Genomic DNA, 21,066 nt, shown 5'->3' with positions numbered 1-21,066 from the left:
AGATCTCTGCCTAACATATAAAGCTATGTTAAACCCAGAGCTGTTGGACATGCTACACCTAAAGAAACCCAATCCCTCCGGGCTACATGCTCTAGGGACCTAAACCTTGTCACCACAATAAACAGGACATGCTGGAGGGATAGATTCCTATCCCAGAGACTTCCTATACTCTGGAACAAGCTACCCATCTATGTCTAGCAAAGTTCCTCTAGCACTCTTCAAGAAAAATCTTGAGTGAATAGGAAATACACCCCAGGGATCACTTCTGTGGCTCTGCTCAACAGGGGCACAGGAAATTAACTTCCTTGGGTGGTGTAAGCCAGGGAACCTTGTTGGCTAGGCTTACTTAGGCCCTTGGGCCAATAGCCTAGTACCTACCTATGAACCTATAAAAAGCAGGAACACTTTTTAAATATTAATCCATTTCGCTTAAAAAAGTTAACAGCATAACATGTTTTGCAGCATGCATTTTCTGAGCATTGAGTTTAAAACTCTGTTTCACATCGACTGTTCTTAATCCTGAATGACTTATCAGCAAATCAAACATCTTACAAGGAATAGGGCAAAAATCTTTGGCAATGTCAGGGACATTCTCTGAAATCAGGGACAGTGACAGGTATGCATTCTTCCTCAATGAGGTGAATAAATGTGGCTTATCAAACAACAGCAGGAGTGAGTGTTCAACAGTCACTGATCTGCTGTGGTAGTACTAGTGTCACACAATATAGTGCCATTTGTTAAAATAAGTATAAAACTAGTATTGCTTTAGTTCATGCTTGCATGTGTTGTGGGGTGCTGCAGTGTAAGAGTAACAATCTGCCCATAATTTATTTCACTTTCCATTGCTCGGCATTGGAACTTGCACAGGATAGGTGGCTGTCTTTGGCTGTTTGGCAGGAGAATGTGTGTGTGTGTGTGGTGCGGTGTGAAAGCAGCTGCTAATTGCAACAGTGTCACAGTACGTATCTTCTACTATTTCCCAGTGCTTTGCTGTTTGAGTTCTTGGCTGTAGCTTTTTGTGTGTGGAGACTGCATGCCCTCCCAGTCTCTGTATGGGTTTTACCTATGTGCTCTAGTTTCCTCCAGCACACCATAGACATGCTGTAGGAGAACTGGTGTTAATACAGTTTCTTTGAAGGTGAAAATGCAGCATGTTTGCGCATCTCATAAGAGACCTGGCTTGTCAGGGTACTGTGTGTGTGTTTGTAAAAATTATCACCAATTTTGATCAGTGGACACAAGAAATAATGCCAGACATACACAACTCTTTTGGGTAGCTGTAAAAATGCATTTAAAACATAATTATCTTTGAAAAATAAGACATAAAATACACCACAAAGCATCCAGACCTTTAGAACTCCCAGGATTCAGTGACAGTCACATTAAAGACTTTACAAATGCATTTTGACATGGACTTAGTGGTGGACTCTTCCCTCAAAACCACCCACTATGAAACCAGCCTTGCTCAGAGCTGTGCACAGAAAGTTGCTATAGCTTGTGTGGGGGCTGCAGGTGGTCTGGTCATTATGTTTTTAATTTTCCTCACAATAAACCTCAGACGTGTGTACAGATCACTATAACTTCCAATGGGGTTGGGGACAAGTGTGGTCATTATTTCTTTTACTTCTCTCACAGACCTCAGATGTGTACAGGTTTGCCAAAAAGCTTGCTATAGCTTATGTATGGGGCAATGTACTATCTAGTATCAACAAGTTGGAATTACTGTGATTATTTTATTTTTTTACTTTCCTCACAGTCAAACATCAGGCCGATGTACAGGAGCCTCTTGGCAGTAGACAGTCACTTGAAACAGATAACTGTGGCTATTTGTTCCTTTGTTTTATCCCAATGAAAAAATGGGGATGCACAGGCAGTAACTTGTTTGGGGGGCTGTAAGAAAATACTCAGCATTCCCAGATAGGATCCTTTCACATATCTCTCTTCTGTGTTATTTTATCAGGTTTGAACATTAAACCTTGGACACAAATTATTTTTTCCTTGAATGGAAAAAATAAGACTGAATTTGTTTTTTTGTTTGTGTTTTTGTTCATGCCACCACAAGATCAAAAGGTTAGGAAAATGTTCTACACGGTACCTCAGAGAATCTATAACCTTATAGTTTCTGAGAGTCTAGTGGCCCACAGACCCCCTGGTTAAATTGGTTATTTCCAACAGAGTTATTACTGTGCATGTGTTGGTAGTTAGGGTGTGTTGAAAAGAAGCAAGGAAAAGTAAAATTGAACACTGACAATGAATTTCTTTCCTTAGCCATATTTTAGTTCAGACCATCACTGGATTAAAAGGTTGTTTCAAAACTATAAAATGCACTTCAGAGCATCTAGAAAGGTGTAGCTTCTGGAGACACACTAAGAATAAAGCAAAATGTAAAAAAAGGAAGAAAAAAAAACAATCTGTATGGTGTGGAGAGCCTGGGATGGAAGAAAACAGGAGGGAGCACTGAATAATGAGAATATGTGGGGGAGGTAGTAAAAAGGTAGGCAGTGCGGAGGCACCATAGAGCCCTTTGCCAAGGGAACCATTTCACCTAAAGTCAGACATGTACATAGGGTTGTTGTAATCCAACATCAGTGCATCTAAATGTCAGTCAGTGTGAATTTCCCACTGTGAGGGAAGCCAACACGGTATGGTTCACAGGCCTATGTTAATGTTCAAGCATCACAGCTATAGTTTGGCCTGTGTGCATTACTTCTAAAATTCCACAGTATGAAGTAAAATGTTCATTTAGGAGCAGTGGCAGTGACAGGGTGATACTTAAACTGGAAATGTACTGGGGGCCCCAACTTCATACTTGCTGGGGGTCATCAAAATGCTAACACCGAACCTGACAGTGTTATGGATACAAGGAAATCGATGGGTGGAAAGTACTTAGATTACATAACAAACAATAGTAATGAAAGAGGAAAGAGAGGGAGTTTAAGTCCAATTACTATAAGGCAGAAATGCAGCCTTTTAAAGCCCACAGGAGAAGGGTGGGAAGTTCTGGGTAAAAAAATCAAACTGGAGCTCTAGTCATATGGTAAGACTTTCAGAAACATTTAACTTAATGCCTCAGGGGGAAGCAGACTCAAAGAACAGGGGAAAAAATAGTAGCAAGGTAAACAGGAAGGCACTGGAATGCTATTTTAAGCAGGTATATACAATTATAAAAAGTTAAAACACAAACTCCCGGAGCAGAACTGACATATTGCCACTACCTGCAATCCCTCCACAGACTATAGCACCACACTAAGCAGAAATTTATGAATAATGCTTTAATAAAGGACAAGTCTCAAATCTGTCAGTAGATCACAGTCCTGCCACAACTATGAACAGAGCTAGAAGAATTACAGAGGCCCCATAATGGGTTCAAAATACAAAAAGCTACCCGTTACAAATTCAACGAACAGAAATAGCAGTACAGTGCAATGTATAAACAATGCTTAAATCTTGCAGTAATATACAATCTTCACACAACCGCAATTAATCTAAAAGATTCAGGTCCCAAAACAAACTAAAAAATGAAAACAGATTGCTTTCTGTCCATGTTTTAGCCTTAAAAGGGGAGTACAAAAAAGTACCACCAAACAGGTGACTAAGTCCAACTTAAAATATTTAAGCAAAAGCTTGTCTTCCCTTTTGATGAAAAGCTTTTATCTCACACCTGTCAAGGTGCAAAAAGAGACAGAACTAGGCCAGCCCATATGAATGAAAATAAACACGGAGTTAAGAGTAAGATATATGTAGCAGGCAGGGGACAGGCAGCAGCCAAAAAAAATCAATAGTAACTCACTGTTCTTTAGAACCGAAACAGGAGAGAAGCTAGTGTACAGCAGTAGAGTAAAAAATAATTGGGCTCCAGTTGGAGGGTAACCAAGTATGAAATGTACTCCAAAGACAGATCAGTATTCATGCAATAAGGGGAAAAGTTGCACTCATTGTAAGGTAGACAACTGTGAAATTTCTCTACAATAATCCAGGAAATAGCTAACTAAACTTCCAATATAGGGAGAATTCTTTGTGTCTTCTCATTCTAATGCCCTTTAGAGCTGAAATAACTGGGTGTCCTGACCATGCTGCGAAGTCTTGCCTGATATTACCAGTGATGACAATCTTGAAAGAGGGAAGGGGCTTAAGCAGAGCAACACTGTACCTCAAATGCCCTGGAACTATTATGGTGGCTAAGCCATGTGCCTGCTTGGCTGGGGCAGTCACATTAGCTCAGTATGAGGGGAAAAAAAAAAACGTGCAGAGCTGTCTTGTTAAGTTCAAGGCAACAGGTTAGGATCAGGTGTACCACCAACGGATTAGCAAATACTGGGAATGATTAGGATATAATTAATTTCCTATGAAGGGTGGCAAAGTGCACAATGGTTACAAGATTTTAAGACCCCTTACAATCCTAGCCAATGTAAACCAATTTTACCCCAATATATGGTCCCTAAGGGCAAGGAAATGGCATAGACTTGTGCCTATGTTTTGAGTATCTTACAGATTACTCCTACCCATTAAGAATATAGGCACTACCCCAGGTGTGAATTTGCAACTCACTATCGATTGATCCAAACTGCATTTGGAGAGGACCATGGAAGGGCTCTGTTCAATGGGAATAGATCGCTTATTATTCTGAATTTGGACTTGAGAGGTACCGTGTTTGCCATTACCGTTAGAATAACAGTACAGAAACCTGTGAAATACCCTCTATTATAGGTTCATAGGCTGGTACTAGGCTATCAGCTCTAAGGCCTATACAAGCCTAGCCATAACAATTCCCTGGATATTTCTTCCCACGATCCCTGTGTAGCAGAGCGACTGACGTGATCCCCATGGTGAATTTCCTATCTCCCATCCAATCGTCAAGGTTCCTTTTGAAGAGGGGTAAGGAGACGCACTGCTTGACATGTACGGGCAGTCTATTCCAGAGTATGGAGAGTCTCTGGGTCAGGAACCTATCCATCTAGCATGTTTTGTTCATTCACAGTCAGATTTAAGAAATAAGACACAGATACTGTGTGCGCGTATATAAATATATATATATATATATATATATATATATATATATATAAATATATATATCTTTCAGAATTATGATGTTCAGCCATTCAAAAAATGTATATTAAAAGTAACCAGGCTTTAGGACAATACGACGGCTACAACTGCACGTGTTGGCAATTTTCTAATTTTGTCTTAGAGCGTAATGAACTCTTACAGCAGGAATTAATTTCGTTATTATTATATAGTGGACGTTACCTAGGTGCCACAACGATGAGATTCCCAACAACCACAATTTTCAAAAAAATTCTACAACAGATAGGAAAATAGAATCAAACTATCAGACCGCACCAATGAAGTGAGTGACACAATGAATTTAATTCTATACAGCATATGTACATTTAATATCTCTAGCACAAAAAACTGTAAACAGCTACACATTGTAATAACCCTAGCTCAATACAATTAAAACAGCTACACACAAATATGCAAAACTATATCATACAACTTTTTATCCACATACGATAAGCAAATAACCGAATTAGGTTTCAGCAATAGATGTGTCTCCGTAGAAATAGTAGACTACACTACACGAGAGACTGTCTGCAGCTGATTGGTTTCTAGAGCTACAGCGGTCGGCGTGTTTGTACGTCTGGGTTTTGCAAGCCTTAGGGTAACGAAGATGGCGGCGGTACCAGCGGAGGGTATTCTTATTGGAGATAAAATGTATTCCAGCGTAGAGATCACATTGAAGAACTGTGTGATTCCTGAAGAACGGGTACAATTTACTGCTTCGATGGTGGACGGGCTCGATCTGGAGGTAGAAACGGACCTTCGTATTGTTGGTTGTGAACTCATTCAAGCCGCGGGGATTCTTCTCAAACTCCCACAGGTAGGAATGACTGTAGTACAATGTCTAGGCTACTAATGTGGCTTGATTGTGTAAGGATCCATTTTTTTCTAAGATCTGTCTGTTATACATTATAGAACTAGTTAAAGTTGGTTATATACAGACGGGGAAGTAGGCAGTTTGTGTAGGCCGCAGTTGGGCCCGTTAACCTTTCTAAATTTAGAATTTGCAGTGCAGTGATTATACTTGTTTAATATGATTGATTTTAGTGTGATGTTTAAACAGATACCATTGTGCAGCGCTGTGGTGTTTAACATTTAATTGACCGTGTAAAGGCTGCAAATGGGGTTATTTCAGTAAGTTTGAGTAGAGTTAATTTTTTTTACAACTGCAATATTGGTCGTGTATAAAACTGTAACACTGGGTGTTTTGACTTTAGGTACGTAGTTAGTTTTTCTAGGCTACATTTTAACCTACCTGGTAGGTATCTCTGACGCCGTCATTCTAGTTGCTTGGCTAGTTACGCCAGAGTTTAAATTCCCCTTTCTTTGTCGAACTTGTCTACTGGTTGCTGTAACTAAAATGTTTTAGCTTTTACACAAGAGGATCGTATCAAAGCAAGTTCCTACAGTGAAGTTGTGTAGTGGTGGCTGCTTTCAGGAATTCCAGAAAGGATTAAAAGTATCTCTTGTGGTTTATGAAGCTTAAATTATAGCGCTTTTTTTACGTTTGCGCAGGAGTTAGGATTGCATTTTTTATAGGTCATTTAAGTTCTGGTTATGTCAACTTAGTTTACTGTAAAAACAAAACTTGGTAACTTTTTTGAGTATATACTGCTTAACAAGTCCAAGTTCTTGTACAATCATTTCCTGTGTATGTCATTATAATGAACCTATAGTGTGGTAAAACTCACCTTGTATGCTAGTGTAGGTGTGGTTAGAGTGATGATCTCTCAGAGTGCTACATATAGAATTGTATTAGGTCACCGTCTCGTATAAAAGTGGAGGCTTGTCTTACGAAACCTACTCAATGTTAACAATTTCTAGTACTGCCCAGCGTGTTTTACGTAGGATAGGGCGGGGTTTTATTGACAAGCGCGGGTGACAGAATCTGTGTCCGGTCGCGCGCAGTCTGACAAAACTGGGTAAAATCTTAATTTAACGTGCATAAGTCTAACTGATGTGAAGAAAAAGAATAATAGTAAATCCAAAGCAGTTCAAAATCAAAGTGTATGATAAATGCTGGGGTACCGCCCCTATGGTATTACAAGTGACTATATTTTTATTCCACTTGTAATAGGGCGGTGGTTCCTTATAACTTTTATGTCTGTGTATTTCCTAAGTACATGTGGCACAATCGGATGAAAAACCACATAAGAGCGCAATCGTGGCGAAATAGGTCTAATTTACAACGCCATCCTTTTTTCTGATGAACTATTGTTTATTTATTTTTACATTTGTTTATCGAGAAAGTCTGACTGGACACGTCATTTTTCATCAGAGATCGGGGAAGAAAAGCTCCACATACTACACAATACAGAACAAATTACAAAAGAATTATCAAACGCTGGGTAGCTACAGTTGCAAAGCATCGGGAAGTTACATTCTGGTAAAAAATACGATTGGATAATCACAGTAAAGCTCCGCGGAATATAGAACAATTACAGGACAATTAAAAAAAAACACAGGGTAGATACAATTGAAAAGTATTAGCAAAGTATTGTCTGGTAAAATACATTCGAATAAACACAGCAAAGTTACAGTTGATAAAGGAATTGTAAGTCAGTTGTAAAAATACTGGGTAGATATATTTGGAAAACATGCAGGCTGTAAAGTCTATCTGGAAGATCTCAGCAAGGTATAGTCTGGAAGAAAGGATTGCTGACAGATCAGTATAGTCAAGGAGGTTACCAGTTTTATAGTTATTTTGAGATAAGTTAATATAGGTCATGTAAAGCCTTTAATCTTTAATATGGTTAACCAGGAGCAGAGCAGTGACACAGCCATTTATTAGCTAGGTGAGATTTTAGTGTTTTCTTGAATTGGCATAGGGTTATAGTGGATATTATATCCTGTGGTAATTCATTCCAGTAATTGCCTATGTAATTTGAGAAGATGCATTCACCAACTTGGTTTTTTGGGTTTCTTGGTAGATCTTTGGGTTCTAGTGGTGGTGTAAGGTGGTATTAGATGGCTCAGGGAATGGTGTTCTTATCATGATTGTAGAAGAGTTTGTGGGCTATAGTTTAGTTGGTTAAAGAGAAGGAGTTGAGGGAGTTCCAGTAAAGTTTAAGTGCTGTGCAGTGGTGTGATCTAGGTGTCGAGTTTGTAGCATATCTGGAGATTTTATTGTAACAGGCTTCTAATTTTCCCAGTTCTGTATTTCTTAGGTTTATCAGTATAGGGGATGCCTAGAGCAATGTAGAGATTAGATGTGTTTGGGCAGTAGTGACTTTAGTGTTATCTATGAAGAAGTATTTATTTTTATATAAGGTACCAAGTTTTTTTGTGTACTTTTCTGACTGTCTATGATATGCGGACAGATGTAGCTAGATGTATGGCAGTCTGTCTGAGGTTATCGACCTCTACAAAATACTAGAAAAGCAAAATTTTAAAAGGCACATGATGCAAAAGTGGGGCCGATTTGCACTAAGCTGTTGTCGTGGCAGGTTTGAGCGTTCTCTGCATCGATAGCAGGCACCAGTTTTGATTGGTGGACTTGTTTTAGGGATACAATGCTTCACTTCCTCTTGGATTTGCAAGTCTGATAGTCGAGTAATGTTAAGAATTGCAGTATCATATAATCAGCTTTGAAATTGTTGGCTGTCCTACATTTGGGAGAATAACTGTGTTACAGCAGGGTTCTGACATGTGAAACCACAGTACAAAGGACAAATTATTGATTTCAACAACTGGCTAAGCTTCTGGTGTCATTCTAAGGGGATCCAGTATCTGTCTGCCTGGGATGACCTGATCGACAGACCACAATGCTTTGCCAGAGATGGCCTGCACCTGTCGTCCTTGGGATTCTGGATACTGGCTAAGGCTCTTGCCACCCCTATAATGCCTTTTTTAGGCAAGATTCCAATGAGAAATTCACCACCTTAACAGGTACAAGCAAGCAAAATCTGAGGGTAATTCTTCTCAGTGCTAGAAGTCTAAACCTCAAATTGCATTCACTCGAGGCACTCCTTAAAATGGAGAACATCAACATCTGTGCAGTGACAGAGACCTGGTTCAAGGCTCCGGAGAGCACCCTGGCATTACCAGGCTATAATTCATTCCACACCTTTTGGCCACCTAACCTGGTCCGAAACACTAAAGGCGGAGGCGTGTCCATATTCATTAAGGATATCCACACCTCCAGGCTAGTTGCTCAGCATAATGCATCCGAGATTATCCAAGTACAGGTAACTCTGGGCAAGACCGCAATCCAAATTGTAATTTGCTACAGATCCCCCGCTATGCCCCAGGATTCCCACTCCTCATTTCTTGATACACTGGAAAATATTAGGATACAACCCTTTTCGGCCCCAAAACTTGGACCGAACCACAAAAGGAGGGGGAGGATCAATATTCGTCAAAGATACCCATACCTCCAGGTTTGAAGCAGTCACCAAAGCCGTAGACGGGGATTAAGTGGTTCACACAGCCTGTCTAGATCTCGCCAAGGCTTTTGACACCATCCCTCACTCTGGAATTATAGATAAACTCACTAAACTAGGTATAAATCCCTATGTCACAAGATCAGTTGCCAACTGTCTCACTGACAGAACCCACACTGTGAAAGTAGCAGACTCCAAATCAGACTACAGACAAGTGGAGTACCATAGGGTTCAGTCCTGGGTCCTCTCCTGTTTGGTATCCACTCTGAAGTACAGGCTAACACAGAAGGTCTTTGGCTAACACATTTCGCAGATGACTGCAAACTAGGAGCCATAATCGAAACTCCTAACGATGTGGACATCCTACAAAAGGGCCTCACTGAGACAGATGCCTGGTGTCAAAGCCATGGCCTCAAGCTCAATGCCAAAATGTGCATTGTCATCCCCTTTGGTAAAAACTCTGTACCCATGAGCCTTGGTAGTTTACTTAACACCGAAAGTGTGATAAGAGACCGTGGGACTCAGGTGGACAGTAGTCACTCCTTTGATAATCACATCGCCACAGTAGTCAGGAAATCCTTCTACGTGGCACACCCTAATCACAAAAGGTTTCTCATCCAGGAAAAAAGAGGTCATTGTTCCCCTCTACTCATCACTAATTAGACCCATTGTAGAGTGCAATGCCCCTATTGGTATGTACCTCACAAGAAACCTACAACAACTGGAAAGGCATCAGAAATGCCTTACAAAGAGGATTACCGGCCTCAAACAGATGCACTACACAGACCGTCTCAAAAAAACTCCAGCTTTACTTCGTCGCATATTGCCTACTCAGAGGTGATCTCTGCCTAACATACAAAGCTATGTCAAACCCAGAACTGTTGGACATGCACCAGCATGTTCTGTTGATTGTGGTAATGAGGTTGAGCTCACTGGAGCTTGTGGTGCGGAGGGGTTGTGATTTCTTTAGATGTAGCATTTCTAACAAAGCTGGGTCAGAGATGGCTTTGTAAGTGAAGCAGAGATTGCCTCTAAGTTAGCAATATGAGACAGAGAATAGTTGGGAGTTTTTTGAGTCTGTCCATATAGGACAAATGTTTAATGCCTAGGATCCTCTTTGTGAGGTAATTTTGTGGCCTTTCCAGTTGTTGCAGGTGAGGTACATGCCAAATGGGGCATTGTACTCAATGATTGGCCTAATGAAGGAAGAGTAGAGGAGACCATGAATCTTTCTTCCTGGATGCAAAACCCTTAGTAATGTGATGTGCCACATAGAAGGACTTTCTGACCACAGTGGCAATGTGGTGGTCAAAGGAGAGGTTGCTGTTAACCTGTGTTCACAGATCTCTTATGTAACACCACCTGTGTTCAGTGGACTATCATAGATGTGGTAATTCATGGGAACCGTGTTTTTCCCAACGGGGATCACGACACACTTTTTGGCATTGAGCTTAAGGCCATGGTTCTGACACCATTTGTTGGTCTCAGTGAGGCCTTTCTGTAGGATGTCAACATCACTTGGGAAGTTAATAGTAACTCACAACTTGCAGTCGTCTGCAAACTTTGTCAGCCAGAGTCCCTTTGTGTTGGCCTGGACTTCAAAGACCTATATACCAAACGAGAGGACCCAGGACCAAACCCTGTAAAACTCCACTCGTGGCTGGTCAGCAGTCTGACTTGGAGTTAGCTACTTTCACACTGTTGGTTCTACCTGTGAGCCAGTTTGCAACCCACCTAGTGACATAGGGGTTGATGCCTAGCTTAGTGAGTTTTTCTATAATACCATTCCCCACTCAGGAATCAAAGGCCTTGGCCAGATCAAGGTAGGCTGTATGAACCACCTTAACTTCATCCACAGCTCTGGTGACTGACTCAAAGAAGTCAACCAAGTTGAGCAGGCATGATCTACCCTTCACAAAACCAAACTGTGCGGGATCCAGAGTTTGGAGATTCCCTGTATCCTTGTTTATTAGGTCCATGATGATCGTTCCATAGCTTTGCATATCAGACTTGTCAGGCTAATGGAGCAATAGTTCCCATGGTCTGTAGTCACTCCTCCTTTGTTGCGAGGGATAACTGCAGCAGTGTGTCATTTGGTAGGGACAAAGCGTGAAGTGAGGCTGTGATTGAACAAGGCACACAGGTAAGGTGCCAGTTCACTCTGTAGTTAATGTAGAACACAGCCAGGGATGTTGTAGAGTCCCATAGAAGCTGTATTCTTGGCCTTGGACAGTGCTGTTTATCACCTCTGTGGCTCTGCTTAACAGGGGCACAGGAATATAATTTTCTTGGGTGATGAAAGCCAGGGTACCTTTTTGGATAGGCTTATATAGGCCCTAGGGCCAATAGCCTAGTACCTACCTATGAACCTGTGCAGCAGTAATACTGGGTGCCTGGCAGTCTACTGGTATTATGATTGGTCCCTTGGGGGGAGGGGTAAAGTTGGCACTGAATCTGTCGGCCAGTATGTTGGCAATATCTGTGGGCTCTGTATAGGGGGTACCATTATGCAGTAGCTTAGAGAAAATCTGGATATTGCTGTGGCGATTCTTTACATAACTATAGAAGACCTTGTGGTTGTCTTTCATTGTGTATGAATCTGTCATTGTACATGTGGGTGGAAGGATATTCTGGAGTACAGTGGAGCCACAAACTTCTCAGTTTCTGATTAATGTATCCATTTTGTAATGAGTATTGGACCATGTAGCAGCTGCAAGGATGTTATCTGTATATGCTTAGACCAAAACGTGGATGGTATAGCCATAGACCTGGTGGAGCATGCTTTAAGATGTCTGGGTAATGGCAGGCCTTTGCTCGAGTACATAAAGGTAATGCAATCTGTGAGCCATCTGGTTAGAGCAGTCTTTATCACTGCTGTGTCTAATTTGGCTTTGGAAAAGAATGCAAATAGCTGTTCTGATTTCCTTAGAAGTCTTTAGTTCTGTGAATTTAAAATCTGAGTTGTCTGAACATCCAATAAATTAAGCGTATATTCATCCTTGTTGGAGAATTTCAGAAAGAAGACTGCTAGGTTAATTGACTGGTTGAGGATAATTTCTAACGCCACTTTAGGTAGAAAGAATTAGTCTGAAGTGATACCTTGTCCTAGTGAAAAATCAGATAAGGGGGCTGAGAAGAAAGTGCTAGGAGTTTGGGTACCCATCTAGCTGAGGTAATGGCCACTAGAAAGAGCTTTTCATGGCAACAATTTCAGCTCTGTCCTTGCTGAGGCTTCAAAGGGGGCTGAGTAAAGTCCTGAATATTTGGTGTAAGGTCCTGTGGAGGGACAGGGTCCTTTAATTGAGGGCCAAAGTAGCAAGGTACACTTAAGGAAAGCTTTGCACAGTTTTAAGGAAGCTGGAGATGAATGATCTATGCCCAGGTGAAAATTTTTAAGGAAGCTGGAGATGAATGATCTATGCCCAGGTGAAAATTTTGAGATGGCAGCCAATTGTTCCTTGACAGTTGAATAATTAGCTCCATCGTTGAAAATGGAGGCTAGGAAATTGAGTAGCAGAAATCAGTATGCAAAAGGTATTTAAATGTTCCTAGCCCAGATAGAAATTTTTTTGTATTTACTTTACCAGAAAAATTTATAAAAGTAGAGGGTGTTTGGGAAGATGTTAAAATGTGGCGAACTGGGAAAGAAAGCCTAGAATTTCTAGCCATCGCTGGAAGTGGAGAAGCCATGCTGGCAGTTTGAGAGGTCTGGGTGAGGAAGTCCTGACGGGTGAGTCGGTAGGTCCTGAATAGGATGGTGAACTAGGTGAGGCCAGTGAAAGGGGGACCATACTTGGCAAGGCCAGAATTGGACATTTGAGGATAACTCTTGCTTTTTTATTTGTAATGCTTTCTGAATGAATTTGAGGATGAGAGGATTTGAGGGGCAAAAAAAAAAGTATCTGCTTTTACTGTATTTGTGCTTCTTCCTGCTTTATTTTGCCTTTGCGTCATCTTAAAAGTACTCAATTGTATTTATTACTGCTTGGTGTAACTCATTCTAAGCCTTTTAGTTTAAGCACTTGGGCTTCAGACCAGTTGTTTTACATTAAGAGGGTTCGTGGTCTGCACTCTTGTGGGAGGAGAGGCTGGACTCTGCCCTTCTGAGCTGGGAATTTCTGGTTAAAGGCTTATAGTGCCTGCATATTTGAACTGCTTCTTACTGAAATTGGTACACCTTGTTTGCTGTAGCACAGACTAGATCCAGGCTCTGTCTACGAGGCCCTTTTGGAGGATGCTTGTGTCGGCTGGAGAGTCTATTACGGCGCCCAGTTTGCAGTCATCTGCAAACTTGGTCAGCCACAGTCCTTCCGTGTTGGCCTGTACCTCCGAGAAATATATACTGAACAAGAGAGGTCCCAGGACTGAGCCTTGTGGGACGCCACTTGTAACTAGTTTGGAGTCTGACATGGCTCCAGCAATTCTAACCATGTGGGTTTTGTCCTTGAGCCAGTTTGCAACCCATCTAGTGACATAGGGGTTTATATTTAAGCTGGTGAGCTTATCTATAATGCCCGAGTGGGGTATTGTATCGAAGGCTTTTGCAAGGTCCAGGTAGGCTGTGTGGACCACCTTCCCCTCGTCAATGGCCTTCGTGACTGTTTCAAAGAAATCGACCAGGTTTAAGAGGCAGGATCTGCCCTTAAAGCCGAACTGGGTAGGATCCAGTGTCTGTAGGTCCCCAATATCTTTATTTATGAAGTCCATGATGATCCTTTCCATAGCTTTGCAGACCAAGCTAGTCAGGCTTATGAGGCGATAGTTTCCAGGATCCGTTGAGGCACCACCTTTGTGGAGAGGGATCACTGTTGCTGTACGCCACTCTTTGGGTACATATCCTGTAGTAAGGCTGAGATTGAACAGTAGTTTTAGGTTTGGGTTTAGCTCTTCTTGGAGTTCATGTAGGACGCAGCCCGGGACACCGTCTGGTCCCACTGATGCTGTGTTTTTTGCTTTGGAGAGGGCGGCTCTTACCTGAGCATCTGAGATGTCAGGGGGGCAGCACTCTGCTGGGATAGATATTTGCCCTTTTGGTGGGGAGGGGGGGGGGAGAAGTTTGTGCTGAACCTATCAGCTAGGATGTTGGCAATGTCTGTGGGTTCGGTGTATTTTTTGTCATTTTGGACTAATTCTGAGCATATCTGGGAATTCCCACCCTGGTTCCTAACATAACTAAAGAAAGCCTTGTGATTATCCTTAGTGTCCGGTGCAATTTTTCTCTCGAAGCTGGCCTTAGACGATTTTATGAGTGCCCGTAGTTTTTTGCTAATACTGCTGATCAGAGATGCCTTCCCTTTTTGGGATTTTGCTCTATCATGTAGTAGCTTTCTCCTTCTATTGTATAGTTTGTTTATGGCTGGGGTCCACCAGACAGGACGTCTGCCTTTGGAGGATTGGGTCTTGGTTTTATTTGGGATTGCATGATCCATGCATTCCTGAAGGTGTTCATAGAATGCGTTTATAAAAGGATTCTGCGGTCTGGCCCGTATTTTCCACAGGCCCGGGGGCTTTGAAGGATTCCACCTCGGTTTTGAGGAGTGTGAAATTTGCTTTAGAGAAGTTTTTCAGTGTGGTTTTCTGGGCAGGGGGTGGGGTCAGGATGTGAATATCCAGCGAGATTAGTTTATGGTCTGATCTTACCAGTGAGGGATACACTTCTGGTCTGGAGCACAAAGTCCCCATGTTGGTGATGATCAGGTCCAGTACGTTTTCCCCTCTTGTGGGAGTGGTAACAAGTTGTTCCATAGCATTTGAGTTTATAAATTCTAGGAACCTTTGGCCTAGGGTGTTGGAGCTAGAGTAATGCTCCCAGTCTATGTTTGGGTAGCTGAAGTCACCCAATATAATGGTGTTTGGAGAGACCTTCATATTTTCCAGTGTTCTCAGGAAGGCCGAGTGGGGTTCCTGGGGTTGGGAGGGTGGTCTGTAGCAAGCTATAAACTGGAAGGCAGTTTTACCCACTGTTAGTTGCACATGGATAGTCTCTGATGCTTCGTGCTGTGCCACCAACCTGGAGGTGTGGGTATCTTTGACGAATATTGATACTCCCCCTCCTTTTGTGGTTCGGTCCAAGTTTTGGGGCCGAAAAGCATGGTATGAGGTATAACCTGGTATTGCTGGGGTGCTCTCGGGAGCCTTGAACCAGGTTTTTGTTACTGCACAGATATCGATGTTCTCCATGCTAAGGAGAGTTTCGAGTGCATGCATCTTTAGGTTTAGACTTCTGGCGTTGAGTAGCATTACTCTTAGTTTCTTATCCCTTGTGATACCTATGGAGGTGGGTTTGCCTTTTGAGCCTTGCCTAAAAAAGGCACTATGGGGGTAGCAAGAGCCTTTGCCAATATCCAAAAGCCCAGGGGTGACAGGTGCAAGCCGTCCCTAGCGAAACATAGTGGCTTGTCGATCATGTCATCCCAGGCTGACAGGCATTGGATCCCCTTTGAATGACACCAATACTTAAGCCAATTGTTGAAATTGATCATCTTGTCTTCATACTGTGGCATCATTCTTGGTGAGGGTAAGATGCTACTCAAGGTCAGGGTCATATCGGCCTGGGCTACATGCTCAGAGAGCTCCTCTATGTCTCTTTTCATGTAGTCCAGGTAGGTACGTCTCAGGTCATTCACACCAGCATGGACAATGACTGAGTCATATTTGTACTTGCCTTGGAGTGACCTGAGTGCTTGTGTTATGTGGCGGATCCTAACGCCCAACAGGCAGCTCACCATGACCTTCTCCTTGTTCAGCCTGGTGAGCGGGACGTCAGTGTGCCTGACGATAGAGTCACCTATTACAAGTGTATCAGGTGTGTTGTTTAGCCTTAAGGGCTGTGACTGTTCGGCACACTGGCTTTGTGAGCTATGTATTGCACGTGTTTTGTTTTGGGGTAGAGGTTGCTTGGGTGTCTGCTTTGGAGGTCTCTGCTGCTTAGCAAGATTTTTATTTAGAGCCTCCGAGTATGTTTTTGTGTGTTTGGTTTGCTGTCGTGGTAGGTATATGTGAGACTGGAATTGTAGTGAGTGTGGTTTCCTTCTCCTCCTGACTGGTTACGCCAGTACTGAGTTAAGAGAGCTTAGCCTCCAGTTTGGCTATATGGTTGCATCTCTCACATGTGTTGGAATTTGTTGGGAGGAGGAGAGGGTTGTCTGTGTACATGAAGCAGTTGTAACATTGCCTCAAGATTCCCAGATTCACCAGCTGGACCGGAGAGGAGATTGACAACTGACCTTTGGACATGCTAGAATAGTATTGGGAATTCCTTTATAATTGAAAAAAGGGCCAATGGGGAACAAGGTACTCAAGGGGAGTTTGTGAGGGTGTAGTGCTTTTAATTTTTTAGTGCTGACTTATATAATTACTTTAGTGACCAAGTGCCAGGTAACTTAAATGCAAAAACGACAAACAGTAACTTTCTTTCAAGTGAAACAAGGAAATAAGTACAGTAAGCAATGCAGACATCACTAGGGATCCACAGAAGCGCTGAAAAGCCGTGTTTTAGGTGGAATTAGCGTTTCAGGGAAATAAGCAAACAAACAAAGCTAGATTCAGCAGGCCTGGATCTAGTCTGTGCTACAGCAAACAAGGTGTACCAATTTCAGTAAGAAGCAGTTCAAATATGCAGGCACTATAAGCCTTTAACCAGAAATTCCCAGCTCAGAAGGGCAGAGTCCAGCCTCTCCTCCCACAAGAGTGCAGACCACGAACCCTCTTAATGTAAAACAACTGGTCTGAAGCCCAAGTGCTTAAACTAAAAGGCTTAGAATGAGTTACACCAAGCAGTAATAAATACAATTGAGTACTTTTAAGATGACGCAAAGGCAAAATAAAGCAGGAAGAAGCACAAATACAGTAAAAGCAGATACTTTTTTTTTTGCCCCTCAAATCCTCTCATCCTCAAATTCATTCAGAAAGCATTACAAATAAAAAAGCAAGAGTTATCCTCAAATGTCCAATTCTGGCCTTGCCAAGTATGGTCCCCCTTTCACTGGCCTCACCTAGTTCACCATCCTATTCAGGACCTACCGACTCACCCGTCAGGACTTCCTCACCCAGACCTCTCAAACTGCCAGCATGGCTTCTCCACTTCCAGCGATGGCTAGAAATTCTAGGCTTTCTTTCCCAGTTCGCCACATTTTAACATCTTCCCAAACACCCTCTACTTTTATAATTTTTTCTGGTAAAGTAAATACAAAAAAAAATTCTATCTGGGCTAGGAACATTTAAATACCTTTTGCATACTGATTTCTGCTACTCACAATTTCCTAGCCTCCATTTTCAACGATGGAGCTAGTTATTCAACTGTCAAGGAACAATTGGCTGCCATCTCAAAATTTTCACCTGGGCATAGATCATTCATCTCCAGCTTCCTTAAAAATTTTCACCTGGGCATAGATCATTCATCTCCAGCTTCCTTAAAACTGTGCAAAGCTTTCCTTAAGTGTACCTTGCTACTTTGGCCCTCAATTAAAGGACCCTGTCCCTCCACAGGACCTTACACCAAATATTCAGGACTTTACTCAGCCCCCTTTGAAGCCTCAGCAAGGACAGAGCTGAAATTGTTGCCATGAAAAGCTCTTTCTAGTGGCCATTACCTCAGCTAGATGGGTACCCAAACTCCTAGCACTTTCTTCTCAGCCCCCTTATCTGATTTTTCACTAGGACAAGGTATCACTTCAGACTAATTCTTTCTACCTAAAGTGGTGTTAGAAATTATCCTGAACCAGTCAATTAACCTAGCAGTCTTCTTTCTGAAATTCTCCAAAAAGGATGAATATACGCTTAATTTATTGGATGTTCACAGACAGCTCAGATTTTAAATTCACAGAACTAAAGACTTCTAAGGAAATCAGAACAGCTATTTGCATTCTTTTCCAAAGCCAAATTAGACACAGCAGTGATCAAGACTGCTCTAACCAGATGGCTCACAGATTGCATTACCTTTATTTACTCGAGCAAAGACCTGCCATTACCCAGACATCCTAAAGCACGCTCCACCAGGTCTATGGCTATACCATCCACGTTTTGGTCTAAGCATATACAGATAACATCCTTGCAGCTGCTACATGGTCCAATACTCATTACAAAATGGATACATCAATAAGAAACTGAGAAGTTTGTGGCTCCACTGTACTCCAGAATATCCTTCCTTGAGGACCACCCACATGTACAATGACAGAGTCATACACAATGAAAGACAAATACAAGGTCTTCTATAGTTATGTAAAGAATCGCCACAGCAATACCCAGATTTGCTCTAAGCTACTGCATAATGGTACCTCCTATACAGAGCCCACAGATATTGCAAACATACTGGCCGACAGATTCAGTGCCAACTTTACCCCTCCCCCCAAGGGACCAATCATAATACCAGTAGACTGCCAGGCACCCAGTATTACTGCTGCACAGGTTCATAGGTAGGTACTAGGCTATTGGCCCTAGGGCCTATATAAGCCTATCCAAAAGGTACCCTGGCTTTCATCACCCAAGAAAATTATATTCCTGTGCCCCTGTTAAGCAGAGCCACAGAGGTGATAAACAGCACTGTCCAAGGCCAAGAATACAGCTTCTATGGGACTCTACAACATCCCTGGCTGTGTTCTACATTAACTACAGAGTGAACTGGCACCTTACCTGTGTGCCTTGTTCAATCACAGCCTCACTTCACGCTTTGTCCCTACCAAATGACACACTGCTGCAGTTATCCCTCGCAACAAAGGAGGAGTGACTACAGACCATGGGAACTATTGCTCCATTAGCCTGACAAGTCTGATATGCAAAGCTATGGAACGCATCATCATGGACCTAATAAACAAGGATACAGGGAATCTCCAAACTCTGGATCCCGCACAGTTTGGTTTTGTGAAGGGTAGATCATGCCTGCTCAACTTGGTTGACTTCTTTGAGTCAGTCACCAGAGCTGTGGATGAAGTTAAGGTGGTTCATACAGCCTACCTTGATCTGGCCAAGGCCTTTGATTCCTGAGTGGGGAATGGTATTATAGAAAAACTCACTAAGCTAGGCATCAACCCCTATGTCACTAGGTGGGTTGCAAACTGGCTCACAGGTAGAACCAACAGTGTGAAAGTAGCTAACTCCAAGTCAGACTGCTGACCAGCCACGAGTGGAGTTTTACAGGGTTTGGTCCTGGGTCCTCTCATTTGGTATATAGGTCTTTGAAGTCCAGGCCAACACAAAGGGACTCTGGCTGACAAAGTTTGCAGGCGACTGCAAGTTGTGAGTTACTATTAACTTCCCAAGTGATGTTGACATCCTACAGAAAGGCCTCACTGAGACCAACAAATGGTGTCAGAACCATGGCCTTAAGCTCAATGCCAAAAAGTGTGTCGTGATCCCCGTTGGGAAAAACACGGTTCCCATGAATTACCACATCTATGATAGTCCACTGAACACAGGTGGTGTTACATAAGAGATCTGTGAACACAGGTTAACAGCAACCTCTCCTTTGACCACCACATTGCCACTGTGGTCAGAAAGTCCTTCTATGTGGCACATCACATTACTAAGGGTTTTGCATCCAGGAAGAAAGATTCATGGTCTCCCTCTACTCTTCCTTCATTAGGCCAATCATTGAGTACAATGCCCCATTTGGCATGTACCTCACCTGCAACAACTGGAAAGGCCACAAAATTACCTCACAAAGAGGATCCTAGGCATTAAACATTTGTCCTATATGGACAGACTCAAAAAACTCCCAACTATTCTCTGTCTCATATTGCTAACTTAGAGGCAATCTCTGCTTCACTTACAAAGCCATCTCTGACCCAGCTTTGTTAGAAATGCTACATCTAAAGAAATCACAACCCCTCCGCACCACAAGCTCCAGTGAGCTCAACCTCATTACCACAATCAACAGAACATGCTGGAGGGACAGGTTCATAACCCAGAGACTGACCATGCTATGGAATAGACTTCCCATACAGGTCAAGCAGAGCACCTCACTGGCCCTCTTCAAGAGGAATCTTGATGAATGAATGAGAAATAGAAAATTCACCCCAAGGATCACTCCAGTGGCTTTACTCGACAGAGGCACTGGGAACTAACGTCGGGTGGCACGATGCCAGGGTAATCCTATGGGCTAGGCTTGTAAAGGCTCCAGTGCCATTAGCCTAGTACAACCTTCTTTCGGCTTTTCCCGGTTACGGGTCGCCACAGCGGATCACCCGTCCGGTCATGATTGGCAGTGGAGTTCCACGGTGTCGACCTGCCAGCCCGGCACCCAACCTTCCACAGAAGGCACGCACACACACCTAGGACCAATTTAGTGTCCAATCCACCTACAGCATGTCTTTGGGATGTGGGAGGAAACCCACGCGACCACAGGGAGGACATGCAGGCTCCACACAGAAGGCAACCCAGCCGGGGATCGAACCGAAGAACCTCTTGCTGTGAGGCGACAATGCTAACCGCTGCACCATCGTGGCGGCCCAGTCTAGTACACACCTATCTGTCCCATCAGTCAAGGAACAGAGGAAAAATACATCAGATATTAAAGTTATGTACTCACCATAACTCTGCATCTGTGTTGCCCGTTTTCGTCCTTCCTCAACTTCCCCCCTTCTTTTTTTGTCCAGATCCTGATATGACCAGAGGGATATTTCTAATA

General features: G+C 42.7%; 1 protein-coding gene across 1 annotated transcript in view; it reads left to right on the top strand.

Moving 5' to 3' along the window:
• The first annotated feature begins 5,617 nt into the window (after positions 1 to 5,617).
• Positions 5,618 to 21,066, top strand: part of LOC122793655 (cyclin-L1-like) — a 652,856-nt gene continuing 637,407 nt past the window's right edge. The window contains exon 1 of the mRNA XM_044061873.1: positions 5,618 to 5,881. Coding sequence (XP_043917808.1) covers positions 5,672 to 5,881 — 210 coding nt within the window. The 5' untranslated portion in view covers positions 5,618 to 5,671. The remainder of the gene's footprint in view (positions 5,882 to 21,066) is intronic.

Source organism: Protopterus annectens, chromosome 2.part0 (assembly GCF_019279795.1).
Source record: "Protopterus annectens isolate FY-2018-M chromosome 2.part0, PAN1.0, whole genome shotgun sequence".
In the NCBI taxonomy this organism is placed as follows: Eukaryota; Metazoa; Chordata; order Ceratodontiformes; family Protopteridae; genus Protopterus; species Protopterus annectens.
The sequence above is the reverse complement of the archived record's forward strand: the minus strand, read 5'-3'. Positions and strand labels throughout refer to the sequence as shown.